At 42.9% G+C, this 19,698-nt stretch overlaps 2 protein-coding genes across 3 annotated transcripts in view; one reads left to right on the forward strand and one right to left on the reverse strand.

Moving 5' to 3' along the window:
* Positions 1-10,268, forward strand: part of SPG11 (SPG11 vesicle trafficking associated, spatacsin) — a 36,077-nt gene extending 25,809 nt beyond the window's left edge. The window contains exons 32-40 of one of the 2 annotated variants that reach the window (XR_014618754.1): positions 86-223; positions 1,772-1,905; positions 2,643-2,750; positions 3,324-3,492; positions 4,188-4,276; positions 4,800-4,955; positions 5,148-5,299; positions 6,028-6,267; positions 9,960-10,268. Coding sequence is in view for 1 of the 2 variants with exons in the window: in XM_084293405.1 (XP_084149531.1) it covers positions 86-223; positions 1,772-1,905; positions 2,643-2,750; positions 3,324-3,492; positions 4,188-4,276; positions 4,800-4,955; positions 5,148-5,299; positions 6,028-6,208 (1,127 nt within the window). In the remaining variant the exon portion in view is untranslated. Of the gene's footprint in view, positions 1-85; positions 224-1,771; positions 1,906-2,642; positions 2,751-3,323; positions 3,493-4,187; positions 4,277-4,799; positions 4,956-5,147; positions 5,300-6,027; positions 8,244-9,959 lie in introns of those variants that run through there. The other variant, XM_084293405.1, reaches the window with a different exon arrangement.
* EIF3J (eukaryotic translation initiation factor 3 subunit J) lies at positions 7,854-18,125 on the reverse strand. The gene is made up of 8 exons (XM_084293406.1): positions 18,036-18,125; positions 17,850-17,953; positions 13,545-13,602; positions 13,191-13,282; positions 12,592-12,706; positions 11,396-11,554; positions 10,277-10,350; positions 7,854-8,925 (listed from the first exon to the last, which is right to left on the reverse strand). The coding sequence occupies exons 1-8, from the start codon at positions 18,058-18,060 to the stop codon at positions 8,794-8,796; spliced, it is 759 nt and encodes a 252-aa protein (XP_084149532.1). The 5' UTR covers positions 18,061-18,125; the 3' UTR covers positions 7,854-8,793.
* Between the last annotated feature and the right edge of the window lie 1,573 nt (positions 18,126-19,698).

Raw genomic sequence — 19,698 nt, forward strand, 5'->3', positions numbered from 1 at the left:
ATTTTTATTGTTTTTCTATTAATGCAGCCAACCTCTCCTGAACAGGTAGCACTTTTGGCATAACTCACTCTCTCTCTGCATACAGGACAGAAACAAGTTTTGAACCCTGCAGCTGAGAGTCAGGCATTCCTACAGCTTGCTAAGCTCTGCCAGGATCACACACTGGTTGGCATGAAGTTACTGGATAAAATTTCCTCCGTACCACGTGGGGAGCTGTCATGCAGTAAGTAGATGGCAAAAAATACTTGATGGTAACTAGTACATCACTGAGCATTGCATTACTTAGTTTAAAGTCACATCACAAAGAATACAAACAATGCTGATGGAAGCATCTATTACTGATCCTAAATTTGATGTTAATAGATCTGAATATATGCACAACAAATAAACATATTGCTTAAGTATCACCCGAATTTACTTTCCAAACAAAATCCACTTTTTTTTATGCTGATAGCTGGGAAATAGAGTCAGTGATTTACCTGAACTTCGGTAGTTACATTATACAGAAGATGGGTATGGTTGGCTTTCTTCTTATTAGCCACACTTAGAAATAACTTTTTTTTAATCTGTTTGTTAAAGTGACTTTTTGATCTTTTGTTACTGGAATTGATTTTATACTTTGTGGCTTTATGGAGATCTTGTCAGGGAGTTTGTAAAACAAGGTGCTCTGGCAGCTAACCAGCAGAGGCAAATTGATAACTCCTACTAACTTACTTAGACTGTTTTTTTGTTTGTTTGTTTGTTTTTTAAATTGTTATGGGCAGTTCATCTCTGAGGAAAATGAGAGAGGATATGGTTGTCGTGTGGGTTGTCTTATGAGTATTAACATAGGCAGAAGTGGAGAGCTTCCAACAATATTTTGTCTAGAGTGGTGAGCAGAGAGTGTCTTGAACACTTCTGCAGAAAGCGAAGCATGGTTGAAGTTAGTGCTGATTCTGTTCCATTAGAATCCATTTGTAATACTGGACATTTGGAATACCTATGTATGAGAAAACAAATAATTAAAAATACCACGTTCCGTGCAGCCTGTTTCCCTAGCACTTTAGTCCTGTTGTCAGATCTTAACTTATTCCTTAATTTGTCTGGTTAAGTAGCATAGGGGTCAATATTAATATTTTTATGTATGACTGACTAAAAGTAAGGAAAAGACTGAGAAGAAACAATGTTGGGAATCACTAAATTGTGCTGGAGCACTGTGCGTCTTAGAATGAAGCCTCTGCTAGAGTACATTTTCACAGATAGAGATATAGAAATGTTTTGAAACTAATTATAAGTTTATGGCATTAGCTATATTCATTGCAAAAATCTGCATTTTTATGGAATTGATGAATGACTTTTTTCAAACCCAGATGCAAAAGTTGTGGCCTTCTTTTTTTTTCTAATGGCGAGCTGATTGCCAGAAGTGGGATGCTGATACATTTATTGTATGTTTGTCAATCAGCTTTTGCTGGAGGAGGTTGGAAATTTTGTATTTGGAGAAAACAGCATTTCAGAAAATGATCTAAAACCCCAGACGTCAGCACAGGCTGGGAAGCCAAACTGAGTGCATATTGCAACAGAAACTATAGCTTAAAAGTTGCACAGGACAGAGCCGTAATAGCTGAACTTTCTAATCCAATTCTGCTGTTTATAACAGGAAAGGTTGTGTATCCTCTGCAGAGATGGTATCAGGTTTTTAGACAGACATTGTTATCCTCAGGTTAAGACTACAACATGAGAATTAATTTCCTCAGTTTATGAACCAAAGTACCAGAGTTCTTGTATCCTTCAGTTACAGAATTGCTGATTTTGGCCCATAATTGCTTTAGTTTGACTTGCCACATGGAAGGAATCACTAGAGTCCTCCAAGCAGCACGGCTTCTCACAGATGAACATTTAGCACCTAACGATGAGTATGGACTTGTGGTATGTATGCTTGATGCCGTATGTGTATCCAGAGGCTGTATGAACATTTTCTTGCAAGTGTCAGCAAATAACTTTGCTCTGAGCGGTGTATGGGGAACAGGTGGGTAGCAGAATGGAATAGTCTTTCACCTCTGGTTGGTCTTGTCTTGCTTGTCTCTGGAAGCTAGAGGTGAAAGCTAAAGCTGGGTTTTTGGTCTGATGTGTGCATGTCCTGATGGACAGATTTTTATGTCATAGAATCCTTGGAAGACTTCAGTGGAAAAATAGAAGTGGAAGAGTGAGATGGCAACAGGGTAGTAAATCAAACTGAGAATTTCAAAGTGATTCAACTACTCGTGAAATGTGAACGTTTTTATTACCATGCTGTCACACATCTTTTAAACCTGTCTTGAAAAGAATCCTGGATTCTGAGACACACTCAATATAGTGGTGATACTGCAAGAGGGAATGTACTGAGGAGTCTAGAAAGTCCTCTGCGTATTTATATTTGTTAAAATTACACCCTTTCACCTTACAGTAAAAAGGTGCAGAGAGTTAGATTAAAAATAAAACCTCTTGGCTCTAAGGGAATGTCTGCCTGCCTAGTGCAATACAACTACCTGTACCGTGTAGCTGTATCAGCTAGTACAGCACTCTTGCCTTGTGCAGCCTTTTCCCTGCCACAGCACTAACAGCTTTGTGAGAAAGGACTTTTCTGCTTTGCTTTGAGCTGCATACTTACACTGTTATTTCCACAGGTTCGTCTTCTTACTGGAATTGGCAGATACAATGAGATGACCTATATCTTTGAACTGCTGCATGAGAAACATTACTTTGAAGTGCTCATGAGAAAGAAATTAGACCCAGTAGGTGGAGGGGAATAAAGCTGGGAAAAGAGAACTGTGTGTCTGTGTCAGAAACTGATATTTACGCAGCAAGGTGGAATTATTACTGGAGTCTAGGAAGTGTTATTCTAGTTCCACAGCGATAAATTAATTCTGGGTTTTATCCGGCTTTTAGTTGAACAAGTTGGTTCTAATTAGTCCAGTGCTGCAACGAGAACAGCATTGAAGCTTCAAGCTTGGGAATGTCACTTAGAGTTTTTGTGTCCTGTTTTGTTTTTCTAGTTTGCTGTTTCATGGGTTTTTAGAAGTCATAAAATAGTAAATATTTATAGCTTTATTGTAAAATAAATAATTTGTTTTTAACATTTATTGTATAAACATTTATTTATAAATAGGTGCATAGCTACTGGATTTTTTTGCCTGACATAGCCCAAGTGTAATATTCCCATTATGTCTTATTGTGGAGAAACCTCAAAGGCTGTTCTGATACAGTTTTCCAAAAAGTGATCGTTATAGAGTTGTTCGTGAGTACTAAAATGTGAATGAAAACATAAGCTTTTCAAATCTTAATCTGATGTTCCTTCATTTGACCAGAGTGGGACACTGAAGACAGCTCTGCTGGATTACATCAAGCGTTGCCGCCCAGGGGACAGTGAAAAGCACAACATGATAGCCCTTTGCTTCAGTATGTGTCGGGAAATTGGAGAGAATCATGAGGCTGCTGCTGGCATACAGCTTAAACTCATTGAATCGCAGCCATGGGGTGAGTGCAAACTGCAAAAACAAGAAATATGAGTTTGCATGTACATCAGGTTGCTGCTGTCTGCACCACACAGTTGACTGAAGGTGCAAAACTTCTGAAGAATTAAAATGTACCCGAATGTTCTGTATGCTATTATTGTTTAGGAAGGAAGGCACAGTGGGCAATTGGAGTTTGGATTGCCTGTGTTTTCTGGTAACATCCATTAGAATTCCACTGGCTGGAAGGAAGGTACTGTTCTTGTACTCAGTGGTTTAGCTGTAGGTTTTAACAAAAAGTGTATATATAAGTGTTGACATTCTGTGCAAAGTAACTCACATCTGACCTTAGTGAGTTCTGTACAGCTGGGAGAGTGCTGTGGAGCATACAGAGATTCCAGTGTGGAGCAGTTAGTGCTATGTCAAATGCTTTTCTGAATTTATCTGATAATAGTTAGTGGTTGTATCTACCACAAATGTGTGATTTGGATTTATTTTCAGTATTCAATCACAAGATTAGGTTCCTGCAATACCTTTGGCTCATAGTCAAACAGGTATCACTGCTCCTTTGCGATTTTTCAACTTTTTTTTTAATATAAGAAATCTTTTTTGCTGCTTTCTGAAACAATAGGAGACACAGACTTGGTATCAGGAAGTATTTTATAGCTTATTTTGTCACCTGTGTAAATAGTAAGTTTTTGCATTTTTTCCCCATTTCAGAGGAGTCTCTTCAAGATGTTGCAAATTTAAAGAAACTGCTGATGAAAGCTCTGACTCTCTTTATTGATGCAGCAGAAAGTTACTCTAAGGTAAAACAACATGAAATTGTATCACTTCTATGCAACACATAAGGAGTGAGCTGAACTGAGAGAACAAAGAAAGCTGCTATAGGGAGGATGTGCAGAATCCCATCCCAACAAAAATTAAGCAAGAAAAATCTCTTGCTCTGTCATTTCAGCAGTATCCCAGCAGTCTCAGTAACACTATTGTATCAAAGAGTTGTATGAGGTTCCATTTTAAGACTTCTAACAGCTGGGATTACAATTAGATTCCCTGTTTTAGAGGAGTGACCATGAGCTTAACTGCTTTACTCTAAGGACGAGTGAGAATAGAACAATATAACGAGTGTTTAAGAACTGGTGTGGTTAGGATGATGAAAGTAGTATTTGCAATGAGTGAACCTTTATTTAAAACTAATGGAACATGACAAAACTGCAGTGATCTACAAGAGAAAATACTAGACAACTCTGAACACATTGCTTCTGTCAGCACTGTTTGTTGTTTTCCTCTAGAGACATACTCCAGCAGCTTGTGTTTATTTTTACTACCTAGGACTCCTGCGTCCGACAGTCCTTGCGCTGCAGTCGGCTAACAAAGCTGATAACCCTCCAGCTGCATTTTCTGAACACCGGTCAGAGCACTATGCTGATTAACCTGAACAGGCAGAACCTGATGGAATGCATCGTGTCCTTGCCTAGATTCTATCAAGTAAGCTTTCTCATCTGTTTTCTTTTGAAAATGATTGCTTTAAACAGCAGGTGCCTAAGCACTCTGCTCCTGTGAGCATAATGCAGAGAGGTAGGTCGAACTGAAGATGTAGAATATTTAAAGTATAGGAATGTTTCTGTACAAAAGTAAACTCTTCCAGCTTAGTAATTCCAGCATCTGTTCTCCCTGAAGGCAGCTATTGTGGCTGAGGCTTACGAGTTTGTTCCAGATTGGGCTGAAGTTCTGTATCAACAAGTGATCACCAAGGGAGACTTCAATTACTTAGAAGAATTTAAACAGCAAAAACTCCTGAAGCCTAGCATATTTGAGGAGATTGCTAAGAAGTAAGTAGTTTTGTGGTCAAACTGGGAACCTTCTTTTCCACAGACTAGAAGAACAAGTTGCACGTTTAATGGAATGCAAGTCAGAGTATTGTTAAAAACTTTTCTGTGATAAAGTATGGCGTATAGGGACCTGAGATCTATGTTCAGTTTCTTAAACATATTTTGGAAATAGCACCGGATCTATCATCACTGGCAGCCTTTGCAGTAGTTAAAGGGGGCTTATAAAATGATGGAGAGTGACTATTTGCCTGGGCAGATAATGACAGAACAAGAGGGGAGGGTTTTAAACTAAAAGAGGAGAGATTTAGATTAGGGGTTTGGAGGAAATTCTTCGCTCAGAGGGAGGTGAGGCACTGGAACAGGTTGCCCAGAGACGTTATGGATGCCCCATCCCTGGAGGTGTTCAAGGCCAGGTTGGATGAGGCCCTGGGCAACCTGATCTAGTGGGCGGTGTCCCTGCCCACGGCAGCGGGTTGGAACTGGGTGAACTTTAAAGTCTCTTCCAACTCAAGCCATTCTAGATCATTTCAGCAGAATAAGTAGGATACCTTAAGGCTAGTCACATTGGAGTCATAAAATAAATCAGAGCAAAATGAACAGCCAAGAGAATCTAACCTGTGTGTTGAGCCTCTTAAGAAATACTCTTAAGAGCATTAAGAAATGCTCTTGTAGCAAGACAATGATTATAAGGCTTTCTCCTATTTCAATTTTATGTAAATTATTTTCAGGGTTAAACAACACCCACCTACTGATGCTGCCCTGAAAAATCTGAAGAAATTGCTTGCTTACTGTGAAGACATCTATATGCACTACAGACTGGCTTATGATAACAAGTTCTACGATGTCGTAAACATGCTCCTGAAAGATGCACAGACTGGATGTTGTCTTAACGACATGCTATCAAACTAGAACCCATCCTCCATGAAGTAGAGACTGACTCTGACAGTACCAGTGCCACAACTTGCATGGTTAGTACTGATTCTTTAACAGATTATTTTATCAATTACCTGCTTGTAATGATATGCTGCTATGTGAAAGTAACTCCAGAAAACTGGTGGTGGTTGTAAATATTTAAAATGCTGATACTGTGTTAACCTATAAGCGTTTTGTATAATAAATCCTACTGTTTACAAAATACTCGACTAATGGCAAATACAGGCTGGAACAGTTGATGATGAACCTCAGAGATCCAGCAGCCCTTTAGTTTAGGGGTGTGGATGATGGATCACCATAGGAAATAAGCAGAATTATCAGGCTCCTTTGAAAGTTTTAGGTGCATGCCAAGTAACCTATTGTTTTACGTATTCTCTGATTCCACTCTCATTAGCCTGTTTTTGTTTTCTAGCTTAAGTGCTAAGCTGAAAGTCTCGTACAACAGCATGTACTTAACGTAGTTGCTACTGTCTTGGTGTGCTTAGACAGGCCTACTGGGCAGACAGTTGGTATTGAGGCCTTAAAAAAAGAGCTAGCAACCCAAGTATTTTGCCACTTAGATCCTTAGCGTAAGTTTAGAAGACCAGGGACATGTAACAGGGTAATACCTGAACAGTGCTTCACACAGCCATCAGCTTCTCTCTAATCCAAAGACTTTATCTCCTCCACAAGATGGGTGGGAGGGACCGTAGCATAAAAACAGCTTCAAAGTAACATCAGTCACATTAAGCAATGATACTGTGCTATCTCTAAATATTAAACATTATCCTAGCAACAAGGTTGCTATGGCAATTGTATTTTTAATTAGCAAAGGCATGCTAAGTTGGATTTCTAAGTCGGATTGGTATCTTAACAAGCTCCTCTTGGTTGCTGAACAGTCACACTAGCAACCTTTGCATATGGCATACTACTTGCATAGGGGTATATAAAGTCCAAGTCATAGCGCCTTTGATACACCTTTAATAAAAGATTAAGTAGCACAGATTATGCCAGAACAGAACACTGTATTTAAAATTCCAGTTCTAGTCAGTCTCATAAGACTAATTTAGAATAATCACAGCCAGCTCAGTCTAAGTTAAATAATGACTAGCAGCCTTTAAAGTTCCAAGCATGAAAGGAAATCCCCAGCCCTGATTAAAAATTTGGGACCACTAATACTGGGAAGCAGAACTCCTGCCTTGTAGAAGCACACATGTATCCTGTCCGTATTAGGAACAAACACGTGAGTAACCCATAAATAAGTTATAAATGCAAGACTGACTTCTTATAGTAAGTGTCAGTTGCCAGCTGGAATAGAGCTGCACTGCTAAGGAGGCTGCCCTAAGACATTTCTAAGGTGAGTACAAGCTACTGACCTCAGCACTTCCAGCAACACAGATAATTAAGTTCACTGTGGAAATGCAAAAGTATTTTGTTTATCAGCAGCAGCTGTACATCTTAATTTAAGGAAAGCTGTTATACAGGATTGAAATCTTGCACCTCTAACACCAGAGAAGCTGCAAGTCAGAGCAAAGTCTAGACTTAGTAACAAGAAACCACCACTATTCATCTCACTTTTGCAACTCTCTTCAAGTACTTACATTGTAGTACACTGAAAGAACAGGTCCAAAGACAGCTATAGTGAAGTCCTCACAATAGTGATTTTTATTAAATTAGTTGCTTTATAAAACATTGCAGATGTCATAATTGTTAACGTAACAATTTGCCCAACTGTAGTAACTGTTGCAGTTTGCTAAGCAAGTTTTTTTTTAAATGAAAGAAAATGGCTGAGTCATGAAAGATTTACCACAGCCCATGAGAGACCAAAAGGAAGTCTTATTTTTTACACTTACTTAAACCAGGCAATTAACTGTTAAAGAATACCCAACCCATACAGCTGCATTAGTAGAAATTTAGATGAATGGAAACTAAACTTCATACTCGTCTTTTTTTTTTTTCCAAATAAGGCCCTCTTTCCTTGTTCTGACCCAAACAAGTGTTCTGTTTAAATGTCAAGCTTTGAAGTAGTGGGTATCTCAAGTGATGCATTCTATGTGCAGTATCCTTACTTTGAAGTTAGCAGTTTCCCTTCACAATATACTGAAAACCTCAAGCTCTAACTTAAGACAAAGCAATTGTAATACTAAGTGCACACCATGCCCTTGCTGCAAACTGCTTTTGTTCATCAAACAATTCATTCACGGAGCTACAGTTAAGGCCATGTCATTGAACTGTGCTGGTAATAATACTTTGCCTTGTTGAAATTCATTTCCAATTTAGTGGCTGTTACTATAAAAACCAAATAGCAACAATACCGTTATCAGAATGCTGTGCAGTAGTTGGTTTTTTAAAAATTTTATTTTACTGTAATTTATACAGTTTTTAAATTTCTTCATTCTAACCCCTTGAGCACAAAACAGGAATCCCAGTGCTTTAGCACTGGCCTGACAAGAGTTAAACCACCAGCACAGAGATACTGCAATTTTGATTGTAGCATTTGGCAGAATTTAAAGAAAGAGAAGTTGTGCTACATGTTTAAGGGATTATGGGCAACAGAAAGACAATAGAAGGGGAGATAAATGTCACATGAAGTCTTCAAAGTCTTGTACATATTCTCCATCATATCCTCCATAATCAGCCAGGTCATCTTTCATAGTAGCCTTTAAACCACCTCCAGGCACAACACCTTTTTTCTTCTTTTTGGCTTTACTTTGCTTAAAAAGGAAGAAGAGCATGTTTACTTAAAAATCCACAGTAATTTGTCGTTATTTAAATTTGAGTGATGCCTCTTGTTTTTGAGGTATGAACACTTGCATCCTGTACTCGTGGTGAATGCACTATTGCCAATGATTTCTGCAGCAGCGTTTCATCCACAACACAATCTATTGATAGTAATGATTGAGTGTTCCACAGCTCCCTGCATCACCCATTTTACTGTTTTGTTATTCATCCTATTTCACCTAGACTCTAACCAAGTAGACTAACTACGCCTACTTTTAATTTTACAAAACTAAACAGTTATAAAGCTCTGCCTTACTGGATTGGTGTAGTTGCAGGATTCAGTGGCTAGCCAAACTAATTTACAGGAAAAGGAGAGAGCATAAGAACAGAAAATATACATACTTTTTAAACTTTTTTGGTTCAGTAAGTCACAGGCTTCTCTCCAAAGTGCAGTACATATTAAAGAAAGAGTTCATCATGTTTACCAACCTCTAGACTTAATGCAGTAACACTACATAAAATGTTTTGTATTCAAGTCATTCCTGTAGAGTTCCTATAGAACTGGCATAACAGAAGAACACCTGCCACTGAAACGCATTGTATTTAAGAGTCCCATTTTTCATTTACAAGCTACTACTTACAATAATAATGCACTACCATTTGTTTTCTACCAATCCTTCACTTTGATTTAAAACATACTGGAAAAAGCGTATTGCCAGTGATGTTTCTGTTTAATTTTATTGCTTTCTAATGATTCAACTAATACTTGAATTCCAACTGATCTGGGATTTTAAATTTATATTATAAAATACAATGTTATAATTTGCATCAGCAGTTAAACTATTACATCATCTTTAAAAACTTATTTTTCCTTGCCTATACAATTACTGTTCCTTCAGTTTGCATGACACTGCAGAAATTCCAGCTATCTGCTATTCAAAATGACAAACTTTGGTAAAGATTTAAAGTTACTTCCCTATATTGATATTGACATTTAACTGTAACTGAAGCTGGCTTCCATTTTCAGGGTATTGGCATAAGTCATTTTAACTCCAAGGCAGCGCAGTGTCAAATGGAACAAAGTTATCGTGCAGGTAAGATGCATGTAAATTAAGGGACATTTTGCGAGACCCATAAGGGTCTCTAGATTCAGTAAACGCCTGATTATCTCACACATCTAGGAGTATTTACGTAGTTCTAAAACAGTATCCAAGACTATCATTTCATCTACTACTACATGTAACAAAATCAGCAGTTCAATTCGGCATTAGACCTATTTCCATTTTCCAGATCAGCGTCTTTAGCAGATAATGTTATTGTTACAGAAAAGCGTAGAAGCCTTACCTTTTCTTGTTTTTGTTTTTCACTGCATAGTACTGTCAAAGAATTTGTGATCTTTTTCAAATCATCAATTTCCACTGCATTAGGAAAAAAAATAAAAATAAAAATCCTCATCACTATTGATTTTACAAGGCAGTTAAATAATTTATAATCAAAATTCTATCAAAAAACTATGGAGGTGAGCATCAATAAGTAAATACTGGCAATTATTTGATATAAAACAGCAAAATATATACTGGGTAATTCTGAGCCTTTTGATGACAACTGCTACTCACATGGTCCCTAGTACGCAGCTTGAATGTTGGGGAAGGTAAGATTTTGCAAATGCAGAGTTAGCAAACACAGGAGCCTTAGTAAGGGGACATTTGAAACAAAAATCTAGCACTACGATGTAATGCAGTAAAATATGGACTGTTTTAGACACACACATGAAAAGGAGCGCTGGAATATTAATAATAAATTATCCAAGAGATGTCAAGTCCTTCACTTTACAAGACCTGGAATCCATTTGAAATGTATGTTACTAGCTTCAGGAAGCCAACAATCCCTGTATTTATGCAGCATTAAATAGTATCAAGTTACCACTTTGCTGAAGGACAACGTGTGTACGGTACAGGAAAAGATCTCAAACAATGAAGTCATCAAATACTTCAGCCTACCACAACAGTGGGAAAAAATTATTTCAGTTTATCTGTGTATGGAATTCATGCTGAATTCCAGAACAATTTATTTTGCAGTCCCTGAATTACATTATCTCAATTTTATAATAGTTTCCTTCCAAATTGCTACTCAAATTTTCCGGCTCAGAGAATCATTTATTTTCCAGAAGCTGCTTCAGGAGAAACATGCGACATTTATATCAGCAAAAGAGTTTACACTTTTAAAGTGCCTGTATTTAACTGACTTGCAGAATGGCTGTAACAGTACAAGCATGTGATCAACAATAAGGTTTGTTGGGCTGGAAATTGGATACTAGGTCAGTGAAACAGACCAGACTAGACTTTACTTACTATAAACTGCATAGATTAATCTTGATTTACATTTTACTCTCACAGCATGTTTTCACATTCAACCCCACTACAATTTTGGCAGTACATTCTAGAAGTCTTTCACTTAACTTACATGAAATACATACGTCTCGAACTAACGCTTCCAAAAAACTGGCATAATGTAATGATTTTTCATATTGTGTAATTTTTTCTTTTAGTAGTTTGCCAAATTCCGTAAAGTCATCTTTTGAAGAGGGATTCATGGCATCTATTCCACAAGTGTTATTTACACCTGCAAGGAAAACCACAGGTTTTAAAGAAAACATCAGCTGTAGTCCCTAAAAGATGACACCAACAGGAAACAAGTAACCCCATTCACAGTCAGTTCACTTCTGCTGAACCTTTGCAAAACTAAATCTGAGGTTTTCTCGCTCCCCATGGGCTTCTGCCAAACAAAAACTAGCAGCCTGAGTCACTAACCTGGACCTGAAGAGGCTTTGCTCTAAAGCTTAGTCATTTGAAGCAGCTATTTCTGAAGCACTCTTTGCTACATGTAACACTTCTCCCCTTCCAGGGTCAGTGCAGAATTTAATTGGCCCTTCGCAACTGTTTTAAAGCAACCCCTCCTCCCCAAGGCACTGCACTCTTTCAGAAGATACACAGCAGAATTTTCACTGAGTAACAAGCTGAATAACCCACTTCAAGCAAAGAAGCAAGCTTTCGTGTTTGAAGAACGCTGCTATAAATCAGCGCCTTTGCCAGCTGTGTCAAAGCACAGAGCCAGAACAAGCTGCACTAAGTCTATTTCCAGCTACCCAAGGAAACGAGCGCACTCCAGTAACCGAGCTGCCTTTCTCGACATCTAGCTTACTGCACAGACTGCCTGAAGTAAAGCCTGCGTGCGTTATGCTGCGCCACACTCGCCCAAAGCCTCATCAGCCTGAAGTCTGCATTGTAAAGCAGCTAAGAACAGACTGCACTTTCTTCCTTCATGTGCTCATCTTTTGATCAGAAGCATAACTTAGTCAGGAAATTCAGCCAGCCATCTTTTTCCTATACCATTCTAGCAAGACACGTTAAGGAAAAGCCCCTTACATTCCAACGATGGCTCTGCAGTTCCTGCAGTGAGTCCTTAGCACCAGGCTATGCTTCCAGTAGTTTGGTTTTAGAACCCACATTTATTCTCAGTAACACAACCTGCACGTGCTCTAACGGTCAAATCCTGATCGATCCCCTTTGCAGGATCCTCACACAGAACTGAAAGCTTCATTTAGGGCTGCGCTCCTTTTGTCACGTTACGGTTGCATTGAGTGGGGTACAACAACTTACCAAAGGTTTCTTTTGCTAACTCAAGGTCTGACTCCTCTTGCAATTTCTTTAGCCGTAGTTTGTCTGCTAACTGTTCTTCTGGTGTAAGTTCTCTATGTTCCTCTGGTGCCTCTAACTGGATTTAAAAAATGTATACAGGGGAACATGATATTGAGCAGAGGTGTTACAGGAAATCATTTTTTTCCAGTGCCACTTGAATAGCTTCTGCCTGAAGTCAGTACACCTCAAGCATGTACAAACCTGAAAACCATCCCAATTAACCATAGCAATGCCTATTATTTCATTTAATAAACTGTTCATTTTAACTAAGATGTGCCTTGCCCCTTCTCAGAAGTTTCACAACTGCATGTTTTACCAGGAGGTGCATGCAACAGAAATGGAGATAAGCATTATTTCCATAACCCAATTACATTTCAGAGAAATTAAAGCTGACATCCCCCAGATGTTAAGTACAAGACCTAACTTTGTTTTATCAGACTACTCAAGGCCTTCATAGGTCTTGTTGAACCTCAAAAAAAAAAAAAAAAAAAAAGGAAAAATCAGAACAAACCCACCCTTTAAATGTATGATGTATGAGACCAAGAAGAAAAAGTAATTACCCTTTTTTTAAGCTCCTCTTGCTTTTTCTTTTGTTGTTTTTCTTTTTCTTTTATTTTTTCTGCTATTTTCTTTTTTTCTGAAACTTTGGGTTCTGTAAAACATTGAACAATATGACACTCGAGGTTTACCTTTTTTTTTTTTTTCTCCAACAACCAGAAAACCACTAATCAAAGAGAAAGCGACAGAGCTCAGTTAGCACAATCTGTTCACAGAGGGAGTTAAAAGACAGGCTTTCTCAAAACCAAACCTGATCCTATTTGGAAAGTGGTTTTGATACTTCAGATACACTCAGGACAAAAACAGCGTCTTTTCCGACACCGCACACAGTGAAATGTATTCCTTTTAAGTCTCACCTTGTTTTATCTCTGTCTCCTTTGCTTCCTCCTCTTCCTCCTCATCGTCCCAGTTATCCTACAAAGTAAGTTTTAATTACAATGAATCTTCACAGGATTCTTCTACAGATAATTTTTACTTTTTGAGATAAACACAAAGAACGGGAGTTTACATAGAGCCTCTTTAAATGCTCGCATATCCATTAATCTGATGTATTTGAGTTCAGAAGCAGGGGTAAGTCATTAGAGCTGTAAAATAAGGACGCTACTTTTGGGAGCAGAGCACAATGTTTCAGGAGCTACGAAGAAAGCGGCTTTTATTCAAAGAACTGCAAAGTTCCTGTCAACAGTTCGAAAAGCAAGGTCACAAGAGTCAGATCAACATCCCATGATGTGAAACATGACTTTACTACAGCTGCTGGTACTAAACACTGCATGATACCGGGACGTCACCTGAGGCAGCACAGCCACCACTGGGAGCAGCCACGCTGAAAGCCACCCGGAACCCGCTGGCCACGGGGCTGTGCTGTGAGCAGGAGCGTGGCCGTGGGCAGACGGGCGATGCGCGGGGGCATCCTGATGCAGGAGCTCCAACACGCAGCAGCCCTCAGACCACAAGCCTGCAGCATTTTCCTTAAGAGAAAGAGCTGCCCACAAACCTTCCCACAAACACATCACTGGAATGTTCTCCATCACATCCTTGAGAGCGTTTTCGGAGCTCCCCAGCTGTGGTGCCCGCAGAGGTTCTCTGCTTTCTGTTTCCACCTTGGGCACGCTCCTCATGGCCGCACTCCTGTGCCCAGACAGGTGGCCCTGGCTCAAAGCAGCACACAGTTCAGGTGAATATCGAGGAAGCACTTTTCAAGAAGCGACCCGTTTCTGTCACCTGCAGACCTTGCAGCAGTAATCCCACAGTTCCTCCTGACAGCTGTCTGGGTAGGGTTTAGGGGAATACATTTTATTTTCCCAACACCACTCCAGCTTCTGCTGGATGACCCAACCTCCATATGGGAATCAATGCTCTAAAACTGATCTGAAGCTACATGCCGAGCACCACAGGGCACACACACCAGAAGTTAGAGCCAAGAAACCTCACAGGCGTCTAATTTTAGTTCCCTGTTTCAACTCAACTCGCAAGCTTAAAAGTTATGTTTGATGAGGTGCAGCTCATGCAAGGATCGCAGAGCCCGTCAGTGCATCACTGCGAGTAACCTGACAGACTGAGCCCTCAACTCGGTCACTTCTACCTCACAGCAGTGACGCAAGCAGCCACCCGAACCGCTCATTTCAGGGGCTGGCATTGGCGTGACAAGAAGACGGAGACGGAAGAACGCAGCACGCGCTGCAATGTGCTGATCCAAGCAAGGAAGACACCCAGCCACCAGCTCACTCGAGTTAATTGGCACTTGTCAGAGACTCAGCTTCCCTTCCACATTCCAAGGACCTGACTTGAATTTGCAGCAGCATTAGTTCAGCTCGTATCTAATTAAGAGTTTGTTCCACCCATGTCCATTACTGCTGTACAAAGTTTGCTGCCCTATCCCCTGCTCCCTCCTTCACAGATGGTTTAAAATCAACTGTTCCCTACTGCAAAACCCTGCGAGGCTGAAGGCAGCCTGTCCGCTACGCAAGGGCACCAGAAGGCCCGAAAGAAACGCCAAGATTTCATTCCTACATGAGGACTTCCCCAGAGGACGTGTGGGCAGGGCCTTGCACACCAGGACAGGCTCACGCTCCGGGCCAGCGCGCGGTGCTGGGCTCAGCTCGTGAAGCTCTGGTGATGAAACAACACAAAAACAGCAGAAACCAGAGGGCAGCGTGGCCACCTCTCATCCAGCACGGCCTCCCCCTCAGATCTTAGGTGGGATTTTCAGGTGTCAACTTGAGCCAAAGAAGTCTCCAGCTGTCGGGGAGCCGCCAGCACGCTCCTGGCCGGCAGCGTCCAGACCCCGGGCACCCGAGGACTGCTCAGCCCAACAGCAGCGGCCTCCCAGCTGGGCTAACAGCAGCTCGCCTCTTCAAGCTCTTCTATTCCTGTCTATAAATTTCAGTGAGCTCTTGGAGGAAAAGAAAATTAGTACTGCATCTTTGCGCTGAATACTAAGTGATTCAAAAGAGGACACATTGCACAACATAGCCACTAAAGCAGCTTAAAACTCTGAAGTATTTCAACAATGCTCATTTACACGTACATAGCTCAACTAAGGGCACTGAAGTCATCTTCCTTTTCATGGAAATAAACCTGTGATGAGAGCAGCTCTCACAGTTTCATATGCACCCTGAACACACGAAAATGCTTGTTCTCCCCCCTCAAAACCAAAAGACACGATTTGAGAACGACAGGCACTCCACCATTCCAGTTCCCAGTTGTGCCTGAGCACTCTCCTTCACCAAGGCTGTTGCCTGTGTAACAAGCGAATTTCCTAGTTTTGGTTTGTTGAGCAAAGAATTGCCCAAGAGTAAATAGATGAACATTCCCTGGCAGGAGGCCCATCTTCTGGGAAACTTGTGTTCTGGGTAACGTTTGAGTTTTATTACTTCTGAAGATGCTAATTTTAAACCTGGGGAAGTCACCATTTCCTGAACTTTAAGTTACTTTAAGTTCATTATCAAAACAGCTTCAGAACAAACTACAGAATCTGAATATCTAAAAGGCATTCCAAAACGTGGAATGCCTGCGTTAGGACAAACTACATGGAAAACACCTTGTGCTTGTATTTTAGACCACACAATTTTTCTTCTGCAGGGCTGACCCTGGCGAACGAGGTATCCAAACAAACCTAAGCTACCTCCCTAGCTCAGCTCTGAGATCTTGAGCATTTGTAAGTACAAGCAAACTAAACCAAAACAGGACAGCTTTATCTGCTGGACGGGCCCTTCTCTCCAGATGCAGCTCCAGGACTGGAACTGTAATCCTTGAGAAAGGGGGAAGTAGCTGCACTCCTGGGGCATGGGGGAAAACCTTGTGCTTTTATTAGAGCAGCCCCAGAAAGCGCAGGTGTCTCTCGGGGAATGACAGCTCACAGCCCAGTTCGCTTGGCCACATTCCATCACAGCAGGAAAGTTTCCCACTTTCAAAGAAAGGAGGAGAAGCAAACTTCACAAACACACTAAGTCTGGTATATTCGTCCATATGCACAAATATATAAAGATTAAATACAAATTTCTATACACAGGCCCGCTCTAACCACACTTTTTACAAATGACTGCAGCCACTGCACACAGAGATACCTCCGCTCCCTTTGCCTGCTGTAATGTGACATCGGTGATAACTGCAGGGTGTGGGCATCACCACATTCATGAAGTAAAATGGACAGCCTGTAACTTACAAAAAATACGTATTTTTTTAACAGATTAACTACTCTTTTCATACTACCTATAAAAACAAATACCCACCCTGAACTCCAAGGACAACTTGAGTCAGTGTTTTTCAGAGATTCTGGTAACGCAAGCACAGGCTGAATAACAAAACGAGCAAGTCCTCACCTCGTAAGCAGCAATTCTCTACTCCAAAAGCTTCATACCTGTGACCGCAATGGAGCAAGCAGGGCACCTGATGAACCACCAGGAGATTGCCTGTCACAGGATCTCAGAAGCTGGATTTGAACCCAAAAGGTGTTCTCCAGTTTACCTATTTCCATTCCTCCTGCTCTTCAAGCCCCTTCCTCATACATTTCCTGACATTCTTTGGCTCCCTGTCTGCACGTACGCTAGGCGCACCGAGGTTTGTGTCATCCCCCACCCAGCAACCTGGCTCGCTAGGGGACAGCTGGAACCACATGGAAGGAAACAAACTTTTACGGAAAGCCAGCTTTTGTAGGTATCAGAAACGAACACCCACACACTCTGACACCAATTCCACGCTGACATCGCTCCTCGAACACACCAAAATCCCGTTCCAAACAGCGCCTTAAGCAAACATATGGCGAGCGACCTCCTGAAGCTGCCAACACCGCGGTGCCCGCAGCGCCTTCCAGCTGCGGCCGGGGCCTGGGAGCGGGACGGGGCCACGCTGCGGCAGCCCGGAGCCTGCAGCCACCACGGCGCAGCCCTCCCCGACCCCAACCCGGGGGCACGGCACGCTCCGGGCTGCGATGGAGCCTCCAGCAGCGCCCAGAGCCCGGCAGCACCGGGGGGGGGGTCCCCTTAGGGCCGGGCCCCCCCTCCCGGCCTCGCAGCGCCCCGGGGCCCGACCCACCCCGAGGGAGGCCCGCGGGCAGCGCGGCCTCGGCTCCCCCCGGCCCCCCCCTCGGCCCAGCGCCGCCTCCCAGCCCCGGGGGGACCGCGGGGACCCCCCCCTGAGGCGCCCGATCCCGGCCGCGGCACCTTCACGTCGTCCTCCTCATCCTCTCCGGCCCAGCGGTCGCCGGCCGCCACCCCCGGCACCAGGCGCTTCGCCACCGGCTCCACCACCTCGAAGCTGTCAGCGTCTGTGGGGGAGAGGAGAAGCGGGTGAGCGGCTGAGGGGGAGGCTGAGGGGGGCTGAGGGGGCCTGGCGGGGCCGCCACCTACCCCACGAGTCCGCCTCCGCCGCCATCTTCGTGCCGCGGCCGCTCCGCAGGCGCCGTGAGTCAGCCCCACCACAGCCAGCGCCGCGCGGGGCACGCCGGGACGGCGGCGGAATGCCCGCCGGCAGGGGGAGCGGGCCGGGCCGCCATGAGGGGAGGGACGCGGCCGCCATGATGGGAGGGACGGGGCTGTGAGGAGCCTCCCCGCCGCCATGATGAGGGGTGCGGGGGCGCGGCCCGTGTGTCCCCTCACGGTCGGGGCCCGGCCGCCGAGCAGCCCCCGGTAGCCCCCCGGGGCTCCGAGTCCCGCTCCGGGGGCTTCCAGCCGCGGTCTCGCTGGGCTCGGGCGGGCTCCGGCTGCGGCGTCCCGCGCACCGCGTGAGGAGCCCCGGGATCCCACAGCCCCCTCACAGCCCTTCTGAAAGGGTTACAGAAATGGCAAAAAAATAAAAAGATTTTACCGAAGGAGAAAAAGCTACCGTGTGTATCAATAAATTAATCTAGGGGTTACCGTCACATGTCGTCTGAATTTATTCCCTTGTCTCTGCTGCAGTGAAAAAACCCACACCTTCTGAAGATCCTTCACATATTAAAAATATAACAACACAATTCAGTCAGAGCAAGAGGCAAAGAATGAGGAGACGCCCACACGTTGCCTGCCAGGGGTCTCCAGCTCCGCAGGCTGCCAGGGTGCCCGAGCACTGAGCCCAACTGGTTCTTACTGGGGTGGCAGCTGCTCCTTCCCTTCAGCCCTGTGGGGGCCGATGAGGGGGTGCAGCCACAGCCCTGCCTCGTCCTCCCAAAGCGGGGTCTGTGCTCCTTGACCCCTCTAACAGCAGGGACAGGACTGCTGCCACCCTGAGGTACCTCAGCAGCGTCCCCCATACCCTGCCGAGAGACCCCCAGCACCGCCGGAGCGCAGCGCTGTGCTAGCTCGGATGGGGCCTTCCTACAAGAACCCCACTTCTGGTGAAACACAGAAATAATGTGCAATTTATAGGTATATTTGAGATTAGAAGAGGATCAAGAGCCACAAAAGCTAGAAGTTCAAACCTAGCGATGAGCCCTTGGGTTAACGTGGCGACACACAGCAGTTTTTCCACTTTGCTTCTTTAGAAAGGCCAGAATTCCACCAGCCCTACCCCTAAAAAGTAATAAAACCCAATCTTTTTACAGGTATCAATACAATTGGTTAAAGACTCATCAGCGCCAGAATTAGGATGCTATAGTAAACCAGATTCAGTTTCAGTTCAGTCAACTTGTGCCAGGGGATTATACATTTTGGTTTATCATAGGCTTGCAAACAACAGTTTGATAATTTTAAATAGCTGCAGGTAATTAATGAATTATTCACAGAGTTTTCATAACATTTCCTTCAGCAATGGAACTGTTTTGTTTTCTAATAGGCTTTCTCAGTATTAAAATTTGTCTGCTTCAAACATTATGCTCCCCATCTGGGAATAAAGGCACACGATGCTGTGACCCCAGGGACGAGGAGGCCTTTGCAGGCTGTAGCTCAGGACAGAGGATTTTGGGATGTCACCACACCCGCTTCATGACGACACAACACAGCAGCGTGTGCTGGCAGCAATGCTGCAGAACTTTTTAAGGTTTGTTGAGAAGCTGTCCAACAGAAATAGCGAAGCATGCTGCACATCCTAGGCGTT

This window comes from Netta rufina, assembly GCF_964035555.1.
Source record: "Netta rufina genome assembly, chromosome: 11".
Classification (NCBI taxonomy): Eukaryota; Metazoa; Chordata; class Aves; order Anseriformes; family Anatidae; genus Netta; species Netta rufina.

What these genes read in the sequence shown, in the direction of transcription:
- EIF3J (XM_084293406.1), bottom strand. Translation starts at nt 18,060, where the DNA reads ATGGCGGCGGAGGCGGACTCGTGGG. An exon ending in GTTAGCAAAAGAAACCTTTG is followed by an intron (nt 11,555 to 12,591) that starts GTAAGTTGTTGT and finishes TTTTCCTTGCAG; the next exon opens with GTGTAAATAACACTTGTGGA. An exon ending in AAAAACAAAAACAAGAAAAG is followed by an intron (nt 8,926 to 10,276) that starts GTAAGGCTTCTA and finishes TTCCTTTTTAAG; the next exon opens with CAAAGTAAAGCCAAAAAGAA.